At 31.7% G+C, this 22,780-nt stretch overlaps 1 protein-coding gene across 1 annotated transcript; it reads right to left on the bottom strand.

Annotated features, from left to right (window-relative positions):
- Nucleotides 1-6,320: 6,320 nt before the first annotated feature.
- LOC21405355 (nitrate regulatory gene2 protein) lies at nt 6,321-14,176 on the bottom strand. The gene is given in 7 exon segments (XM_024163947.1): nt 6,321-7,483; nt 8,221-8,444; nt 9,578-9,795; nt 10,901-10,972; nt 11,488-12,599; nt 12,601-12,722; nt 14,020-14,176. Coding segments are annotated over 6 exon segments (2,403 nt in total). The 5' UTR covers nt 12,663-12,722; nt 14,020-14,176; the 3' UTR covers nt 6,321-6,768.
- Nucleotides 14,177-22,780: the final 8,604 nt, after the last annotated feature.

The raw sequence follows: 22,780 nt of genomic DNA, 5'->3' as shown, positions 1-22,780 counted from the left end.
AAATTCAAAGTTCAAACAGGTCATTGTGATTTGAACCCCTTTACTAAATGAACCCTCGTTAATATCACTCTCACTCGCCAAATCCATATGACTACAAATTAGGAAAACAATGTCACAAGATATCACAATGACAGGTCGCAAAAAGCCACTCTCACTCACCAAATCCATATGACTACTAATTCTTTTTAGGTAGAAAAATTAAAATTGATTTCTGCCTTCTATGTGGAAAGTTGCTGATCTAGGTGGTTTAGTTATCCTTTTTAAACCTAACAAGTTGCATTGCCCATAACCTCTGACATACAAAAACGATGTGCGTATAGCTTTGGACTAGTGTTGCTAGAGTAGCTAAACTAAATGGGAATGTTAAATTATGGAGTCTAATTATATCCTGATGACAATAGAGGAATCTGCAGATCAAGCACGTAATCTCACATTGACACGGATCTTTACAAATTATGTGTTTGTTTTTTGCTTGATTTATTTTTATTGCGACTTTATTAATCTCCATTAAATAGAATTAAAGCGTTAAGAATCCTAATAATCGATCCTCATTGTTTAATTTGAAGGTCAATTTCTATCAAACGTGCACAAAAACCTCTTATGATTGCCGCCCACAGCCTAATTAGCCATGACCCAGAAGGTAGACCCTACTTGACAAAAAGAGTCTACACTAAAACTTTAGGACTAATTGGTCAGCTCTTCCTATTAGCTACAATTACACGCAAGAATAAAGAATGCATAAAGTAACTTCCATGATTGGTGTATTTGAATTTTTGTGTCATTGTCATTTTTTGGGGTACATTCTTTCATTGGATTTGGCACAAAAGAACAAATGTTTGTGTATTGCCTACGCCTTTATTTGGTATATGAAATTCTCCGTTTTAAGTCTAAACTTGTATAGTTTTGTTCTTGAGGGTTTTACCTCAAAAAAGCTCACACTATTTTGACAATGTAGTTACTACTTTATCAACCTTCAGTTATAACATTCTGCAGACAACGTGGAACTTCATAATCTTGTGTATAAAAATTAGAAAGAAAACAGTCGTGATTTCTGGTTGAGAAAATTGTAGAATTCTCTCATGAATTCGAGTAAAATGCATAATTTAAAATAGCATTTTAAGAAGTTTACAATTGTTCTCACATTGTAATTTTTTTAAGTTAAAAAAACTTATCTTTTTAATACGTGTTAGTTGAACTAATATTATAAAATTAGACAGACTTTTGAGTCACTAACTAATCTATTTTCATACTATATTATTCAAAGAGAACACCCATATCACTTTTTGACCAAATGGGATATCTTGATAGAATTTTGACTAAAAACAATTTGTAGCCAAACTACTTTAACTTTAATAATACCCACATCTCTGCTTCATATTGCTTCATATGATATTATTCGTTTTAGACTTATCATACAATTTTGTTCTAGAGGACTTTTCTATCAAAAGGTCTCGTCTTATTTTGAGGGCATATTTGGCAAACCCTTCTAGAAGGTGTATTTGGCTTCATATCCCCAAAAGATGCATTTGAAAGTGTTTTGTATGATATGTCAAGAAAGCTTTAACACTCCAGAAAAGCTTCCAGTGAAAAAAAATTCTTCTGAAATAGATTTTAAAATTTATACCAGAATTTCAATAAAATTTTATTATATTTTTATTGCTTATTAAAAAGTTTAACAACCATTCTGGTCCATTTTAAGCTCTTTTAAAATATAGTTATGAATAATAATTAAAAAGACACAATTTGTATTTCTCTTCTTCTACCGACCAAAATCATAAGTAAAAACTCTACAAAACTTGTCATGACATATATTTCCAATTTTATCAACTTTTAGTTGTGACATTCCCTTAGCGATATGGGATATTGAGATTCCTCAATCTTAATCCATCTTGTCATATTCTTGGCTAGAATGTGATATTATGATTTCTCATGAGCAATTTTTACTTTCCCATGTTAGAATAAGCCTTTATATTTCAGATTTTTGTTATACATAATCGACAATCTACAATAGTCTCTAACTAATTAATGTTCCACCACTTCTTCTTTCTTTATCTTTCTTCTTCGGGTTGATTAGTGTTTAGGTATCTTCTCAAATCTTCGAATAGATGTTGAATTCTTCAATAATCTTTAACCCTTGAAGGCTTGAACACTTCCAAGCTGCGAAAAGTTTTTTTTTATAATTGAAAGGTAAGCCGTAAAAAGTTAGTTATTGATGGCTCGTTTGGTTCATGTGTTCAAACCAGTGATTCTTAATTTTGACAGTTAAAATTTTAATTTTTTATAAGAGAAAAACACTGTAACAGAATTAAAGTCACAGCTTTAAATGCATGAAACAAACATACCTTAAAAGGTGGGAAACTTTTCTCTCAAGGTGACTTGAGAGTATTAACGCCTTCTTACTTTAGGTTTCCTCTACATTACATATAGGCACTCAAAAAACCAACTAGGATTTGGAACCATAAACCAACTAGGACTTGACTAGTGTTATCACTTTTTAACTACGGTTAGGAGATCACCAGAACCCTAGAGATGTGACACGTCAGATTGATAAAATAATTGTCATTTTTTAAACGATCTAGAGATTGTTGTGTGGTATGCTTGGTAGGTGTGTAACACATTACATTAATAAAATAATGCATTTTGAATTGTACATTAACTAGTAGATTCATATATGGACCAGACATAACTGTTTATTACTTTACCTTTTGACCTAAGACCAATAGCAGATCAACATTTGAGCATAAATTAGATGACTCAGATTTGAGGGCCAACCCTAATCCCGGGAGCCTTGGTGCGCATTTTGTTGTTGTGAACTAGTTTTGGGAATTTTGAAGCTGACACAAACAATATTGATTTTTTTTTTTTTTTTTTTTTTTGTAAATAGACAATATTAATTGTTGCACCTAAATTTATTGCCTAATTAAAATAAACATATACAAATCATGAAACCTAATCCAATGACTATGAAACTCTTTTAGTATGGTTCCTTCTAGTGACGGTTCCTTCTCTGGTCATCTTCTCTTTATAGAAAAATCTTTTAGTATGCTCCGAGGCACTCGACGATGATTAGCCAAACATTGCCATCTTTGTTGTGAACAAGCTAACTCAATTTTTGCAAGCCTTTATAATAAATCAGTGGTCAACTTGTAAGAGAATTTGTAGATATTTGTAAGGGACTCGTTATACTTTCAATCTTCGATTCGAGCTTGCAACACTCAATCTAGAAGGTTTTATTGATGTCGATTGGGGAAGTAATCTTGAACTAGTGGTCATTGTGTTTTTTTTTAGGTTGTGATTTGATTAATTTGCTAGTGTTCTAAAAAACAAATAGTGGTAGCAAGATGTAGTACAAAATATGAATATCGACCTTAATTTTGGCTTCTACAACAAAGAATTGTGGCTATAATCTATGTTGTACACTGCCATTTTCTTCTTTAAAAAAAAAAGGACCGAAAATAAAAGTGCAGGAGTTTTTTTATTTTTTTATTTTTACAAGCAATGCAACGTGTGTGTACGGCGATTTGAAACTAGTAACATGACACTTGTTAAGGAACTAAGGCTTGTTAAGAAACTAAAGTTTCGTTTATTTTACCGATTTGAGTTCTTAATTTTAAGGGCTCATTTAGTTCGTTGATTCGATTTGAAATGTGACTTTATGTGATAGCTTGTTACTGTAGTAAAAAAATTAGATTTGACTGTTTCTAAGAGTTTTTTACTATAACAAAACTCGAATCGGTGAAATGAACGGAGCCTAAGTTTCTACAGTTAAAAGCTCTAAAAAGTGTCACATTTAATTTTTTCTGCTACAATTAAAAACTCTAAGAAAATGTCACATCTCAACTCGAACTGAAAACTCAAATCTGCAAAACAAACGAGGCCTAAAGGTGTGTTCTCTCAAATCATAACTCAAATCATATTACTACAGTATTTTCTCTCATATAAATTTAAATTCATTTTTACTATAGTATTTTTTCACATACATAACTCAAGTCATAGCTTAAATTATGTAAATAAACGCACTCTAAAATTTAATGTCGACCGACTCACATTGATGGCGCTAACGCGCACGTGCACTTACACATATTTGATAGATTTTACAGATCCTCCTAAACTATACTTGTATTTATATATTATTATATAATATATATTATAATATTATTATATAAAAAATGTATTAAATTTATTTTTAAAAATGCATAAATTTTTATTTTTATTTTTTATTTTTAATTAATATCTTTTTAAAACGTAAAAATCAAATAGATACAAATTATAAGTCATTTCTCCTATAAAAATAAAAGGTAAAAATTAAAATTTATATATTTTTAAAGAGCGTTTATTAAAAATTTCTTGTATAAACGTGTTTGTGGGGTGTTATTAAAGATTAATTAAAGCTACTAAATTCTAATTAGATCAGTAGACTTGATTATTTTATTAAAAAATAAAATAAGAAAATTTAAGTTTTAAAAAATTCAAAAATTAAACAAAGCAACTAATTTCTTTCAAAAATTTGAAAACCTAATAGGAAATAATATGTTTATTTCAGCAATTTGAGTTTAAAATTTAAATTTTATTATAATAAAAAATAATTAAAAACAGTTATATCTCACTTTTTTATTAAAATAAAAAATAAAAATAGTAGAAAATATGTCAATATGAAAAGCTTAAGAAAGTATATACGCTAATTTTTAATTATAAAAATTAATAGGCCATAACTTGTCAAGTTATGGTTCATAACCAAATAAGTTATGGACAAACTTGTTAAGTTATGGTTCATAACCAGATAAGTTATAGACAAAAACCATCCATAACTTGTCAAGGTATGGTTCATAATCAGACAAATTATTGACGAAAATAATCATTTAGCCTATTTATTAACTTATGTAAACTATTAGTCTATTAATTTTAATTCATCTTAAATCTTGACATATTTCTCTTTTTCTTTTAATAAAAAACTCTTAAAACAGTCACATCTAAACTTAAATTAAAAATTCGAATAGAGACTAAAAAATTGTCTTCTTCTTTTTTCAAAAGTCTACCATCACACACTCAAAACACGTTCAAGTCTTTTATTCAATAATTATTCACAGAGCAAATTCCATCCTGTTCTTTTTTTCTTCCGCTTTGCGTTGGGCAAATTTACGCTTTAGTTTATGCTTGAGGGAGTTGAATCTGACGTCTCAACCATTTGAAGCTTTGGTAGTTGTGGTGCGACCATTGAACAGCTTGTGCAACCAAATCTGAAGAAGAAGATCAGATCTAATGCCATTCAAGGCCCTTCGACCCTGACCCAGCCCCTCCACCACCTCGCAACCCAAGCCTCGCCTCATAGCCTCATCGCAGCGACCCCAAGCCCAGATCTAGTACGAAGGTAGTGTTAATGACGGCGACGAGGAGCGATTTCTTGAGTCGGAGACGGGGCTTTTGAGCATCGACGATCTGACATTGTTACTCAGCCGTTGATTGCGCTATAGCCAGAGTCCGGTATCCAGCATCTCGTGGGTGCAATGGAGCAAGCAAGCTTGATCGTCGTTGGGAGAAATGGCAATCGCCGTCGAGAGAACGGGCTGGAAGTTGATTTGGTGTTCAGAAGTTGGGTGGGGTTTTGAAAAATAATTTCAGATTATTTAAGTTGAATTTCAGGTTTCTTTTTCTGAAAATTTAATTAATTTTTAATAATAAATCCTTTTTTTGGGAATTAAAAGCCCTTTTTTAATTTAATAAAGTTTTAATATTTTAAAGTGACTGTTTATAGACGGAAATAGAGAAAATGAACATTTTAACCTATTTTCTATAGATCAACAGATGTTTCGAAACCTTTTAACAAAATTAAGATACATTTTAAAATAAAGTACATAATTTGAGAGGTAATTATAAAATAATCCAAGATTTTTTGTACCTCCCAATCTATATACGAGACATCTTCAATTTTACCCCTCCATTAAGAACTTTTTTTGGACGGAATTGCTTAGGTGGAAAGTTCTGTGACGTTAGGTAGTGTTCAATGAACGCCCTTTCCCCCAAAGAAACTAGTGAGGCCTCAAAAGCCATATGCCCTCTCCTTGGAGCTATTTAGAAGCAAGAATAAAAGGGGGAAATATTTTTTGCAATGTTTTCTTTTTCCGGTACTTGGGAGCGAAAAAAAAAAAAAGACTAAAGGTAGCAAATGCACCAGGTGCACTTTAAGCCCAAAGGGAGGCTAAAAGAAAATAAAATTGATGAATCACAAGCAAAGATAAATATATCTTATATTCACCACATGCATATGTTTATGGATTACAATAAATGTAGATACAAGAAAATATATCTAGAAAGAGGACAAATAAACAAAACATTATTGCAAATGCATTATAAATTATTGATAATTACATAAGAACGAGGGGGTGGGCCTTTATATGAGTTCCTATGATTACCCAAAAAAAAAAAAAAAAGAAAAGACACTGTACAAGTTCCTCCCTCAATTTGCATACAAATCTTCATTTTCTCACCAGGCCCCTGTAATTAACAGCCTTAAACTACAATTACCACCCCATTATCAAACCCAAATTAGTTACTTTAAGCCAACTCCTTTATTTTCCAGTTGATTCTTAAACGTAAAACTTTATACCAATTTCCTTTATTCCTCTCTCAATACACAAAATGCAATGCTCAAATGACCTTGTACCTGAGATTTATTGTGTTTCTTGGCCATGCAGACGACAATTTCCATGGAATTTGTTATGTGACGATGCCAAGGCATTCCACTTCTACGTGTAAGATTGTCTTCCCCAATCAAACAACTTGAGTTTGAGATTGAGATTGGGATCGGGGTTGGGATTGCGATCTTTCGTAAGTACGCTTAGCATCCTGGATGGCCTTGTCTAGTTCGGTATGCATCTCGACAGAAGACGCTGCAAAGTTATTCAACTTTCCGAAAAATGCCACCAAGCGTGATCGGAAATGATCAAACCTCGAAATGAAGTCTTCTGAAGCTTCATCTCTCAGTCCATTAACTGCTGTTTCACTGTTATTATCGGCAGTCCAAGATGTTAAATTGGAAAGAGTTGCACCCTTACTATCTTTCTTTTCTTGACGTGGTAAAAGTCTGGCAGTTTCAGCAGCTAAATCCTTCATGGAATCCGCTACGTCTTTTACAGGCAATGTATTGATCTTTTCCAACCAGACATCACAGATCACATATATCGGAGGACCATAGTTTCTCAATTTTGGGGCTGGTTGTCTCCTTTTTCTCTTGTAGGACTTTTCATTGTTGGGGGCACATTTGAAGAGCCAGGCATTTAATGCCTGGAAATAGGACTTTTGAGCGCCAATCCACTTGAGGAAACTTGATGCAAGAGAGCGAAGTTCATTTTCAAGACGGACAGTAATCTGCCTACGTGATTCTGAGTGCATGGAGATTTTGGTGTTGCCATTGTTAAATGCGATAGAAATGATGTGGAACTGAAGCTTGTGGCATTCAAACATGACCTCCCACATACGACTTAACCTACCATTTCCACAGAGAGTAAAGCAGATGAAGTTAAAAGAAATATACTCAGAAAATTAACATCCCTACTAAAGTACACATATATTTATGAGAATAATGCTAGAGACACCAACTCTTGTATACCAATTAATGTGGTAATGAGTTGTCATTTTTTGCCACATCAACTTATGATAAGAGATTGCATCTACCAATAAAGAGATGATAACTCACATGCCACATCAATTGGTAGACAAGAGTTGGGATTTCAGTTGGTGTTCCTAGAATTTACTATATTTATAAACACCACATGCAACACATGAAAATAACTCCTAATTGTATCACCATAGTTGCTCATTCCCAAGATTATCTTAACTTTTAACAGGTTTTCTAAATCCTAAAGAAAATCAGTCTCAGTTATTCAAAATCCATGGAATATAGTTAGTGCACCAATATTTCTTATTTTGTTTTATTTTTATCATTTGTTTTTTTCTAAATCAGGCTCTAAATTTCTAGAAACCACAAGATGGTATAGCCACAGAGAAAACGCCACGCCTAAAATCATCCCAAGAACATCTGTCAGACCACCTATCAATAGTCTCAGGTCGAAGGGGTTTCTTGCATTAGACAGATTATAAACCAAATGTTTCTAGCTGCATTTAGATATGCTTTGAAAATAATTCTAAGATTCTCCACAACAAAATAGGACACGTGAAGCGAGAACCAACCAGTGAGTAAAAGTGAAATCATCAAATACATACCCCTCAATCAACTCCTCAAGTTGTGGCTGAAGCTCTTTGTCCCGTAATTCCTCAATCCTCTTTGATATAGAATCAATTCTGTGAATAGCAATTCTAATTCTTGAATGCAGATCTTTGACACAAGCACGAGTTTTATCAATTTTCTGAGAACTTTCCCCATTTGATTCTAGCTGCCTTAAAGTCCTACACTTGGCATCATACTCCCTTCTGACAATCTCACTAGCCTAATATGAGGAATTTCATGAAGTTATTGAAATCAATGACAGGGAAATCTCATGTACCAATGAAATATACTACAACAACGAAGATATAGCCTACTGCCTACCTATAAGTAGCAACTTAGATTAGGATTGCATAAAAATATTTACAAAATGTGTGTTCTAGTAAAAGTGACATGTGACTTTCAGAATAAAAATCTCAAGTAAACACGTAAATGAAGTTTGATATTTTCTCCAATAAACAAAAACCATAGTTATGTAACGAGCAATGGAAAAGCCTTTTTAAGGCCTCTTATTCCAAGGCACATACTAGTACATTGTTATTGCCACTATTGATCTTGTATGCATCTTTAGTGCAAGAACTTTCTGCAAAAGTACATGAAAATTAGGGCCACGTCCCTTATTTCTCCTCAGGTCTAGAGTTGGACGTTATTGATCTTTTTTTGCTTTTAATCACCACTCGCACATAATCACTGCACATGTATCTAACTTGTTGGTAAAGTATATTTGCTTCAGTTTTCTCTTTCTATAAACTATATTAACAATCTTTTAACTACCTCCAAAGTGAGATTAGATTCCATATTTCCAAGGTTCCTCGAAATAATTTGTTTATGTGAGTGATTCTTGGAAAACCAAATATGACCAGAGGTGACCTTTGACCTTCGTAAACATTAGGAAATAGGAAGTACAAAGATCAAAAGACGTCAACATCAAAACCGATAAAAAGATGGACATTAAAAGATCATTTTTGTACTATGTAGTTTAACACTTTATCATATTGGTATCCTGGTGTTTTGATAACCTCATTCGAGTACCTCACTATTTTACAAAATAAATTAAAAAGAAAAGATATTTACCCTCAATTAAAATGTTACAGGGTACTGCAATGAGATTTGCTGAATAAGAGGGCACCAATTTGATAAAATGCTAAGCTACAAGGTACCATAATGGTTTTTTCCCTCAACTAAAATGCTACAAAGTAGGTCAAGAGCAAAGGAAATTATTTGCAGCTCAGATTGAATAGATTTTTTTTTTTCAATAGAATAAAAATTAATAAATCATAAAAGAATAACAATGTTAATCATACCAACGTAATTATGACAAAAGTAATGGTGAGGTTGTTAGTGGATTGACAGTACCTTCACTTCATCGTAGAGTTTTCTCTCCCATGCATATAACCTATCCAACGTTGAGGCATGACTTCCTGAGATCATGCAGATATTTTCAAAAACACTACCAGTTAACTCCTCGATATCGTCCTTTGAGTTTGCTCCTAAAGGATTCCTAGATGAAGATGATCGAGATGATGTTGTCCTATGCCAAGTTAGATACTTAGTATTTGTTTGAGCAGGTTCTTCTGCAATGGACAAGAAAAAAAAAATAAAAAATAATAATAATAATAATAATCAGCCAAATTATGGCTGAGATAACAAGATGCTCTGTTTAAGAATTATAGTTAAGCAGGAGATACTCTACAATTCAGTTATTGAATATAGGAGTGTGCTTAGTAGCTTGGACGACGCTTCAGTGGAACTGGATAGAAATGTTACTAGACTTTTTGCATACTAATAGTGCAATGACAGTAAAAGAGGAAAGGTAAAAAAGTACGCTTTTTTAGCAATATACGAAACACAAAGCATAATGCTTGATATGTAATCATTTTAAAATTTAATCTTTTTGTTAAATTGATTAAAATATCCACGCAGCATTCTGCAGAAAGCAGTAATTCAGCTGAATATTGAAGATTTTGTTAAGCCCCTAATCAGATTTCCTGTATTTTGTTAAGCCCCTAAGCACGTGAGTTAGCTTTTTACTTGGTACTGGAGGGCTATTTTGGGGAATTAGCTAATGTCATGGGGATTTGTGCTTCTGTGTCGTGAGAATAGTTAGTGACGTAACAAAATAAAGGGAGAGTGAGAGAGGAGGATAGGGTCATGTTTTGGAGTGTGATTGTGGAGTGTGACTCTTGGGAGAGACTTGAGCCTCTCGAAAACTCAAGAACTATCTTTATTTTCCTGTATTCATTCCAGTTTTTGAGACTCAATATAATTTCAGTTTTGTTTTCCTCTGTGTTCCAGGTTCTATCAGATTTCCAGCAATATTTATTGAGGATTTGAACATGGTCTATGCAAAACTAAACTTAATACCTCAGCTCTTCCAATTCCACTTCAAAAATGCCAAGTCCATACCCTTTCTTGTCAAGACGAAATACAAAAAACCTTATGTGACTAGAAGCCTTTTGAAAACATCAAGAAGAAATAGCACATTCATTTTTTCAGGTATTTTTCATGCATACGTGTCTAAAGTATAATTAAGATAAGAAATGGTTATTAAACAGGGGATAAGTTATTGATCTGAGAATCTTTTGCTAATCAGATGTAAGCCATACACACCCAAAATCACAACCATTCAAATCTACATTGTGCAGAACAAATTAGAAAGCACATATACAAGGACGCTACCTTCTTGAACCTGACTTGGATCTTCTCCGCAAGACAAACAAGCTTTCAGAAGTGTAGATGCTGTTGAACCACCTGATACAATGGAGGGTTCTCTTATTTTTATCATTCACGTAGAAATACAAAAATAAAATAAAAAATAAAAACAAAAACCCTTCTAGGTGTTTATAGGGGAGAAAAAAAAAAAGAAAGAAAGCATGAAAGAAGAAACTTCTCTAAAATCCTTAAAAGATCAACTATTTCATAGTCATGAAGACTAAATGTGCCATCACTTGAGCCGTGAGCCCCTCTAAGAAGCTGTATTTTATTTGTTTTGAAATTAGCAAACTGTGGAGTGTAAGGAAACAACTTTTACATTGAAATTGAGATATTGGTACAACTTCTACATGAGGTTGATAAAAATTGCGGAATATTCTCATAAATATCATTATCAAATCTCATTTTCCAGCATATATTTAACACGTGTATTTGAGCTGATAATCTTCAAGAAACAACTGAACAAAACTCAAAGCCTTCCCCTGGTCTAAAGTTGCATTGTGGCATGGGAGGAAGGGAGGGAGAGAGAGATACAGAGAGATGAAGAATCTTACTTTGTTTCCCTGGAAATATTGGACGAAAGTGCAACTTATTGGCTTCAAGCATTCTTGGAACTTCTTTACCCGATTCAGAAGCTTTTATAAATAGAAACTCAATATCTTTTATACTTGAAAAGAAGTCCTTGGGGATAACCTTGTTTTCTATGCAACCCTCTTTTACTTGTGCTTTATTTGTTTCAGATGCAACTGATACTGCTGATGCAGTGGCCCTTAATGGCGATAAATCAGGGGAGTTACTTTTCTCCCCATTCAATAACTCAGTCTCTGAAGCTACACTTCCTGCAGAAGGCATGGCGGGAGAGTGGCTTTTTTCGCCGTTCAATAACTCAGTTTCTGAAGTTGCAATTCCTGCAGAAGGCACAGCAGTTGAAGTATCAACTTCACTGTGATCATGTACTCTATTACGATTTTCAAAACTTCGAACCAGAGAAACTGTGGCTGGCTCATCAAATTCATCTTCAGAATCCTCAGATCCTTCTTTTCCATGAACAGAACCCTTCTCTTCGTCATCTTCCAGCTCTGGAATTCCCTCCTCTTCTCTTAGACGTCTTATATCATCAGAACTCTCACCCCCTTGGTTTACACCCTTACCATCTTGGAAAGAAAACTGGTGGTCAATTGGATGGAAAAGACCAAAGAAATCCCATGGTGGAGTTCCAGAAGGGAGGGAAGAATCTTCAAATGGTGAGTTTTCAGGTCTACTAGCAGATCGTGGTGTGGTATTCTGCGGGGTACTCGAGGAGGTCACCGTCCCAACAATGGGTATGGATGGTTTTTCTTCAACCTTTTTGAAAGTGAAGCCACCAAATTTCATATAGTTTGTGTGAATTCGACTAGAGCTAGGAGGAGAAGGTGTAGGAGAAAAGGTTTCTGTTGCATCCACGCGTTGTGACACAGACGGAGAAGAGAATGAGAATTGAGAAAGTGCCTTCTCAGTTAAAGTAAGAGGCTCCGGTGTTGCATTAGTGGAAGTATACAATGAAGATTCAATTGGAGCCTCAGGCTCAGCAAATTTCCCAAGAACCAGTCCTGTGTTTTTTAGTGACTGAATATATGTAACATGAGCTGCTGCCAATGAGCACCTGCCATCAAGTGCTTGCCTAATTCTTCCGATCTCGACATAGCTGCAGGGCTTTATCTTCTTCTATTCTAGAAGTTGACGCCCCCATTTTCTAACCCCTGGCTGCTATATATCTCACTCACTATGTGACATGGACATCACCTCCTTCCTGATAATTCAGTTTGTAAACACGTCAAAATTAGTGGAGGATGAATGAATTATATGTAACAGAAAGGAACCCTCTTCGTAAAGCACTTGGATGAATAGAATTTTGTTCTTTATTCCACACAAAAATAAATAAATAAATAAATCAAGCCCACAGAAAAGTTAAAAATGACGGGTAAAATTCCCAAGTATAATTATCATAGCATACTTCAGAAGACATCTTGGTTGATTAAACTTTCTCCTCTTGGGGTTCTTGACAAAAGCTTCTACAAAAGAATCTAACGAACACCCACCAGAAAGTTCAGCAAGTAGGACGAGCTTCAGAGACTTTACTAGAGATTTCTATTTCTAAGCGGGAAAATGAAAATCTACCGACCAATATACAACAGAACAGTTGCAAAAGTTTCTTTAGAAAAGACTAACGTGCAATGCGGAACCAATATACAACAGAACAGTTGCAAAAGTTTCTTTAGAAAAGACTAACGTGCAATGCGGAACAACCACAATTAAAATACCAGCTTCTAAGTATTCATTTGGGGAAGCAAAATAGCATAGATAAGCAATTACAGAAAATTACAAGTACAGTACTTGTTCTATACTAATATATAATACAAGCTCAATCTAAGAACCAAGAGAAGATCAGAAACACCTGAAATATATGACAAAGAAATCCAAAGCTAAAAATGTTAACAAGAACAGCAGAAACAAGGAGAGGATGATTTTTTTTATGTATATATTGGGATCGTTCAGTTCGTCTATTTATGATTTTTTTTGTGAGAATTTTTAATGATAATAAAATTAAAATTAATAACTCAAATCAGTTTAAATGAAAGAGACGATTATTTATCCATTTATTTATTTTTCCATAGACTATAAAACTATCAACTTGCAGTTTCTCCGAGTTAAAATGCATAAAACTATGAACTTTATCTTTGCTATGAACTTTATCTTTGCTCTGATAAGCCAAACCGACAATCACATCAAAAACAGATGAGAGAGAGAGACCAGAAATAGAAAAAATCTTAGTTCAGAGCATCATTTTTCGCAGCAAAATCATTGAAAAAGCAGACAAAATTCAGCAATTGAACAATCGAAGAAAGAACATACACTAGATATACAAACGAATTGGCAACAAAAATCTCATAATTTATCGAATAAAGGAAATAAAGAAAAGAAAAGTTGGTAGAAACTAACCGCCAATCGAGAAACGAACAATCTCGATTCTTGAGAAACAAAAATCGGACATGAAAAGAGAAAAATTGAAGGAATTAAATTAAACAAAAGGAATTTGGATTGAATACCGGAAGAATCGAAGAAGGTGAACGCTGACGATGATGATAGCTTGGATTTCAGAGCATACGAGAAGAAAAGAATCAGTTGTACCAGCAGTTTCAGAGTTTAGAGAGAGAGAGAGAGACAGACAGAGAGAGAGAGAGAGAGAGAGAGAGAGAGAGAGAGTTTTTCTTACTTTTTTTTTTCTTTGTTTTTTATTTTGTGTGGGAGAGAGAGAAGAGGATGAAAATGAAAGAAAAGATAGAAAAGAGAGAGAGAGAGAGAGAGCAGCGAATGCATGCAAAAAGGTGGGCGCATACACTTCTCCACTCAAACTCTCACACCGTCACTGCGTGGACTATGGGCCCTACTTCTCTCCACTTCCGACGCGTGTGTCACACGCACTTTCTTTGCAATTGCATCTTTCCTAGGTTTTTTTTTTTTTTTTTGTCGTCGTACTATTGAGTCTTCTCATTAGTCGTTACTAATATTTGATTTACGGAAAATTACTAATTAATTTGCAAGGTAGGTGATATAAGTAATGTTTATGATATAATTTTCATTTTTTTTTTTTTGCTCAAGTTTTTATTAATGTTATAATTCGTAGTGCTTGTTTAGGTTTCTAACACCGACTAACCCTTGTATTTCGGTGGCTTGACAAATTCGTCCTTACTCGTAATTTTGAAATTTTCATTTGAGTAAGTAGTTCATTTTGTCCCCAATCTACACATATGGTTACAATTTGATCCTTTTTCTTCTTAGCAAAAATGTCCCTAAACTTTTAAAAAGTCTAAGAGTGCTATTAAATTGATTGAGAAGTATTAGATGTTTGCATGAGTATTCGTCGTCGGTTTGGACAGTTTTTTTTAGAAACCACCAACTAAATTAAAAATAATTTTTTTTCTTTTGGATGGTTTTGACAAAAATTAAATTGATCCAAATTACTCATAAGCAGTTTGGATGGTTTAAGACTAAAAAAGTTTTTAATAATTCATAAAAATTATAAAATTATTAATCAATAAAAGTAATTAATAATTCAAAAATTATAAAATTGTTAATCAATAAAAGTAAAAAATAAGATTCAAGTTTACAATATAACTAAAAAATAACAAATGTCTAATAATTTACCATTTAAAGTTTTAATACAAACTAACAAAAATATGATAGGGTGTATTTTGTAAGTGTAAAACCTTTATTATGACTAATAAAAATTAAAATAAATATAAAAAATATTTTAAAAATTAAAAATTATATATGTACATTTTTAGGCGGATTATTGTGCGATTTAGGAAATCCAAACCACAAACTAAACTGCTCAAAAAAATTAGATTAAAAAACGGACTAAACCACCTAATAATTCAAAAAAAAATTAACGATTTAGTTTGAATTGAACAATTTTCACGGTTTGGCAGATTTTTTGAACACCCTTAGATGTTTGGATGAAACAAATCACGTGTGTGGCACGTGGATATTAAATTTAATAGTTAAATTCACCCCTATTGTAACTGACAAGTATAACTTTTATTAGTATTTTTAAAAATGTCTTTATTTATATTTTAGATTATGTATGTACAATTGGATTGTAAATAGTACATATAATTAATCATGTCATTTTGTGTCAATTCTTATTAGATTAGAAGGTCACTCAATCTCAACCCATTTTATTAAGAGTTTGTTCCATGCAAACTCTTATTTTACTTTTCACAGCTCTTTAAATACATATTTCACATAAATTTAAAACAACTAAATCTACCTTTTAAACACCCCTACATTCTAAGATTATCCTTAACTATTTTATAAAATAATTAATTCTTGTCCACTTCAATTTCTTTTCAGACCACCATTTTATTTTATTTGTTATTTAGATAGTATTATTTCTCTATCCCTTCATATCGTCATACAATCAATAGCAAAGAAAATTTAACATTATATCAATATAACTTTTAAAATAATCATTGAAAGGTGAAAATTAAAGAGCTTTTTATAAATTTTAAAATAGCAACAATTTATAATTTAAGATATAACATGTGGGGTTTGTGCAGAGATAAAACTATATAATTAGTTTCTTTTTTTAATGAAATTAAATTTCATAATTAAATATGTTATAATTGTCATTTTTTTTCATTGTATGTGAGGGTATTTTTGTCATAAGAAAATTTAAGGTAAAGGGAGAGAGTAAAAAGGAATGTGTGAATAGAACTATCATTTTATTAATCGTGTTAATCGTATCAACTTGATTATGACCCAACCGTATTTATAATACAACCAAACTCAATAACTTCGTATAAATTTTAAGTCATTTTCTTTTGTTATGATCCAAATTGCGACTTCTAATCCCTCCCTCTCTCCCCCTCCTCTTCCCCACGCCCAAATTTGCATCCTTATGATTCTCCTTTTGCCATCACCTTGTTAACCCTTCTAAGCTCGACAATTCGGGAAATTTTATTTCTCAACTCCTTTTGCCCATTAAAAATGTAAAGACCAAGTTGTCAAGCCACTACCATTTGGCACATGAGTCATGTGAGTTAAACCATGAACCCATTAGAAACCGATGTAAAGATGCACGAGTTTTAGCCTAAGTTTGAACCATTATATATAATGTCTTAAACTAACCAAACCACAAAAAATTATAACTTTTTGAATTCATGCTACAAACCATACTGTTCAAACTTTTTTGTAGTTCGGACTAAAAAAATCAAACTTTCACATCTTGAACATGCTATATAAGAGAGACACTAAAAATATCGATAGTACTAGACAAGCTCTCAAGAAATAATCTCTTTCTTATTTCTGCCTTTCCCATGACAACTAGGAACGTGACAGCTCCGCTTCCTCGTCTTGCTTCTGCAAAGCTTCTACTTTGCTTGCTTCTCTCGCGCTTGCTTGCACAAAGGCCATGTCATGAATTATGGTCAACAAACGGTCCGAGCTGCAGGGTGATATCAAAGACTGTTCTTTTGGGAAGAAAATATGCGGGAAAATTAAATGGTAGAAGATTTGTGTACAATGAAGAAAGGTTTGTGGTAATAATTAATATTTCTTTTAAGAAAATACAGGTCCAATTGTGAAGACACAACTCTATGAATCTTAAATTTAAGAATAAAGAGAGTTTCTTTTATAGGCCTAGGACTAGATTTCTAACTATTGAATTTAGTTAAAATCACATTAAATTAAAAATGTATACAGAATAAATAATTTTTAATATAAATATGACGGTTCAAAATAAGAAATTATGAGTGAGTTTTTTTTTTTTTTTTTTTTTTTTTTTTTTTTTTTATATCAGAGAAACTCCCTGAAAACAATGTGGTTCTTGGGAGTAAATGAAATGTAATTAATCACGTATAATTTTTTTTTCACTTTTTTCATATAAAAATTAAAAAATGTTAGTCTTTTAGATAGCCGTTCATTTTCAATCTCAAAAAATGAAAAATTTATTAGTCCTCTTTTCATTTCTCTTTCATTCTTAAATAATATGCTTCTCAAATTAAATAAGTTTTTCTCTGAAGCAAAAGTACAATAGTTGGTAAGAGTTAAACATTGAGGACCACAACGCTATGCCGATAATATTTAAGGTTTGATATGAAGTGATCCGAAGTAAAAGTAATTTATGTGTCGGTTTGGTTGGAAGTAAGACAAACAAAGAGCCAAAAATTTAAAAAATAAAATAAAATAAAAAGGAACAAATGAAACACTTAATGCCCCTATTTACTTCATCAATTCGAGTTTTATTACAGTAAAAAACTCTCAGAAACAATCACATCTAATTTTTTTATTACACTAAAAAATCTTCACATAAAGTCACATCTCAATTTAAATTAAAAATTCAAATCAGCGAACTAAACGAGCTAAAAAAATGGATTTTTTTTATCCGGTTCTACTGTGCATCTGTTTTTGGACAAAGGCTTTTAATTGGGTGTCCATATAATCCTTACTACTTTTGATTAAATTATTAATTTTATTGTCTAAGATGTTATCGAAAAGTTGTTATCGTCGTCCTATTTTTATCCAAGTTAAGTTTTGATACATGTTTGTGAAGTAATAAACTTACAATGCTCCTAATTCATTTGCAAGGACCAAAAGGACCGTGTGTGATTTTATTATATATTAATTTTATAATTTTACATGTTAAAGTACGACTATTAAGAAGAAAGTTGTGTCATTTTTCCAATGACAAACCTAATTATATAGTCAAGAGGAGTGCTAAACACAGATGGCATGTTTACTTATCAAGATTTAAAAATAAAAATAGGGAATCGAAGTCAATTCAATGTTTACTCACTCTCTTTTATTCTACAATAGGAGTGAGATTGATGGACCCCACTCAAATTTAAGATTGAGGAATGGAATTGACACTCTCATACCCCCTTTGAATTAGAACTCTCATTCTTGATATTAACATTAAATTACTATCATACCCCATATTTTACTTATAAATATAAAATTAAAAAAATAATAATTACAACATATTTCGTTTGCCTAATATTATAATATGAGCTAATTATTGCTAACTTTAATATAATAAAGTATGTACTTTATTTGTTTGATAAATTAATAATATATTTGAATTTTTTAACACTTTTTTATTTTTTTATTTTATTTAAATTTTTAACAATTTATTTTTATATTTTAAATAATTGTACAAGTTATATTTATTATTTTAATACACTATTATTACACTAAATATTTTAATTATGATTAATTTTAATATAATAAGTACACAATTTATTTTTTAAATTAAGAATATCAAATTGACTTAAAAGATATATTAATACTTTTACACTGTTTCATTTTGATTATGAGTGTAAGTAAACGCATGAATGAGATTTAGAGTGATTCCGATTCCAAATCATGTCACCAAATAAACAACTTATTCTGACTATAAATCTTACCCACTCTGAATCATGCCCATTCCGATTACAGGTAAACATGCTAAGACTCTCATTCAGACTCTTTTACAGACTCTAATTTATTTTATTGTCACTTGTCAATCTAGTTTTAAGAGACAAACTAATCTAATAACAATTCATCTTTCAAGTCATCTCCAATGACAAACTTTAGATGGAAAGCTTTGGAATTGAATCCAGAAATGAGTATAATCTCGTACTCAATTTCTCCTTTATCTTCTAACATCTTAATAATAGTAAGCTTCGATTGAGGCTCCATGGTAAAATCTTTTTCTCGTTCATGCCTGGCACCAAAAGAAAAAAAAAATGAATACATCCTTCAAGAAGGTCTTGATGTTCAAAGTATCACGTTCTAAACCTCCACAAGTTTCGTAGTTAAGGAGAGAGAAATGTGCTAGCATCAAAATGTGCTAGCATCAAGGAGTTAACTTTTTTTAAAAAAAAAAAAAAAAAAAAAAACTTATAAAAGCTAAAAGCTAATTGTGTTTGTCTAAAATAGGTTCAAAAGCGGTCTTGAGACTAAACTAAAAACAATTTTTTTAAACCATTACGAACAGACCTTTAAGTCCAGATCGGCTCAACAGGGGTTTTTTGTTTTTTTTTTTTTTTTTTTTTTTTTTTTTTTTTACCTAGAAGCTCTAAATCAAATACTAGACTAACAAAAATCAAAAGTTCACATGGCCCCGTTTTTTCGCTGATTTGAGTTTTGCTACAGTAAAAAGCTCTAAGAAACAGTCACATTTAACTTTTTTATTATAATAAAAAATTCTCACACACCATTACATTTCAACTCGAATTAGCGAACCGAACGGACTTTTATAACCATAAACTCACCACGGTACTCTATATCATTAAGCCACCCTTGAGTTAGGACTTGTACATACATCATATGCATGCTTTTGGCGTAGATATCCACCTTTTTCGCCAATTCTTTGTTGTTAGTGCTCAATGCTAATTCTATCAACACTTTAGTTCAATAAGAGTTTTGCCGAGATTAAAACCAAACTAAGATTTTTTCTTTTCTTCCTGGAGGTTTATTTTTTTTATTTTTTTTGTGGCTAAGCAAATTGTGAATGGACGACTCAAATCTTGGCGTAACACCTCGGATATTTGTCAAGCCGGGCAAGATGTTGGTGATTACAATTACATACCATTGACTATTGGATTCCATTTCTCCGAAAAGGACAAAGAAAATAAAATAAAAAATAAATAGTGCAAGAAGTTAAAATAGAAAAGTCTTTTAAGGTATTTTACTTGGGCCGTAAAAGCTGTTTCTTCTTTCTCCAAAGAATCATTCAAGGATGTGCGTAATAAAAAAGCACTCTTTGGATTCTGACAAAAACAAAAGATAGGTCATCATAAATAACTCCTTTTTAATTTGACTCTAAAGTGCTTACAAGGATTTACTTGGCTTTTTGCTTAAAGACAATAGCAATTGTTAAATCATATAAAAAAGCAGAAGTTGTAGATCGGCATGAATATCAAGGGTGTAAAGAGGTAAAAGGAATAGAAAGGAATAGAATTTGGCAATTATATATGCATCCATCTAATCTAACGTTATAAAGAAGCAAAATCCTCTTCCCATATTCGTCCACGTGTCATTTCTTGCTTTTTTTCCTTTTTTTTTTTTTTTTTTTTTTGCTCTCTTTAATTCTTTTCCTTCTGTATTGACGATGCCAGCTTGAAGACTTTTTTTTTTTTCCTTTAAAGAAACTTACTTTTATTTTTTCTTACCTTTCTCTCACCCAAAACCACTCTTATTGGTTATTTTTCATTAAAGATCATCGTACATTTTGCTCTAACATTTTTATATGTACAAAAGAAAATATTCCTATATGTTATATGTAAATTTTTCGTTTGTTTTTTTTACCTATTTGCCCTGTTTTTTTTTTTTTCAATGTACACTCCTATTTAAGTATCCTTTTATTTTTCTTTTTAAAAAAAGTATCCTTTAATTTCTTACATATACCTTAAATTAACTTTTTATCTAATTTATCTCTCTCAAAATCTTTTCTTACACTATATTTATCTATGCGCATGATATAATATATTATTATACAATATTTATACATCTATTTGTACATTTGCATATCCATACATCTATCTATCTATCTACATCTAGATTTATATCTATACATCCCTCTTTATTTGTAGAGTCACTAATTTTTGAGACTCTTAGATCTTATTAAAATCACACCAGATTAAAAAATGTGCAAAATAAATAATTTATGATACAAATTTAATTGCTGAAAATAAGAACTAATGGTAGTTTAAAAATCCTATTATATCAGATGTTATCCTTACGCATATTTTAAAAAAAAATAAATTTAAAAAATTCTTAAATGGTAGTATAAATGAATTTCTCGTTATTCAGTAAATAATAATTGTATCAAGTGTTTTTAACCCGACAATACGTATGGTGCTGTTAAAAACTAGTATATATACATAGGGAGGGAGAGAAGAAAAGAAAACGAGAGTAAGAAGGACAATAAAGTTGAACAAACAAATGTAATGCATGTGACTATGATCTAAGGAGATCTGAAAATGAATCCCCACCGCTTTTAATATTTGGCTTGTACTTTTTAAATGAATTGATATAGTCTAATCTATCTATCAAACCATAGAAAAATGCCAAATAATCAAAGACATCATTATTCTCACCATGTGATATTACGTACGTTAAAGCAGCCTAAGTTAATATTGCTCGTTTCTTTTTTTTTTTCTTTCTTTTATTAATTTACTCATATCCTTATATTGATAAATCATGACAAATAATGTCAACTTAACTAAAATTTCGTTCATTTCACCGATTCACTGCAGTAAAAAACTCTTAAAAACAGTCATATTTGACTTTTTTATTATAATAAAAAATTCTCACATAAAGTCACATCTCAACTCGAATTAACGAATTAAACGAACCCTAAATAATACTTATCGGGGCAATTTGGACCGTCTTTAGAGGATAGTAGGGTAGGTTTTATCCAAGTATTTCAAACTGGCTATATCAATGACCAGTGCACCACATTATCACGCTCATGTGGCACAAATGTCCAATAGAAATCTGACATTTTAGTATGAACAATCATATATATCCCGAGATTTATCTCTCAAACACAAAAATAAAGCTCATTTGTAAGATCCACGTGTGGGACCCACCATGTGGGGTCATCTCTTTGTATTTATAGAGATAAATTCCTACCGGGATAATAAGAATTTTCTTTTTAGTATTCGTTATTCTTATAATAGATTTCCGATTCGCTTTACAAAAGGAGGGGAAAACACACCGGAGAGATGGTGGTCTCCAATGTTACAGTTAATGGTAACTAATGCGCCATTAACCCAGCCCAAAAACATCCTATAAGTTGCCTTGATGATGACCCATGCACTTTAAGAACTATTCGGGGAGAAAGAGAGAAATAGATCAAGAGATAAATTAAAATTAATATGTCAATAGTTTACATAAATTAATAAATATGCTAAATTATTATTTTTGTCCATAATTTCTTTAGTTATGAACCATAACTTGATGAGTTATTAACAATTTTTGTCCATAACTTGTATGACTATGAACCATGACTTGACAAGTTTGTCCATAACTTATCTGGTTATGAACCATAACTTGACAAGTTATGACCTATTAATTTCTATAATTAAATATTAACCTATATATTTTCTTAAGCTTTTCATATTGACATATTTTCTACTATTTCCGAAATATTTGTCTCCTTTTTTCATAAATTTAACTCCTATGGTTGCTTAAGAGTTTAATTATGAAAAATTAATCTCAAGATTAGTTAAGAGATAAACTTCATGGACAAATTTAAAGTTTACACGTCAAAGAACTCTCAATATCTTAAGGTTTAAGACAATTGGACGCTGACCGGTT

The sequence above is a fragment of the Morus notabilis genome, unplaced genomic scaffold, assembly GCF_000414095.1.
Source record: "Morus notabilis unplaced genomic scaffold, ASM41409v2 Scaffold306, whole genome shotgun sequence".
Classification (NCBI taxonomy): domain Eukaryota; kingdom Viridiplantae; phylum Streptophyta; class Magnoliopsida; order Rosales; family Moraceae; genus Morus; species Morus notabilis.
The sequence above is the reverse complement of the archived record's forward strand: the minus strand, read 5'-3'. Positions and strand labels throughout refer to the sequence as shown.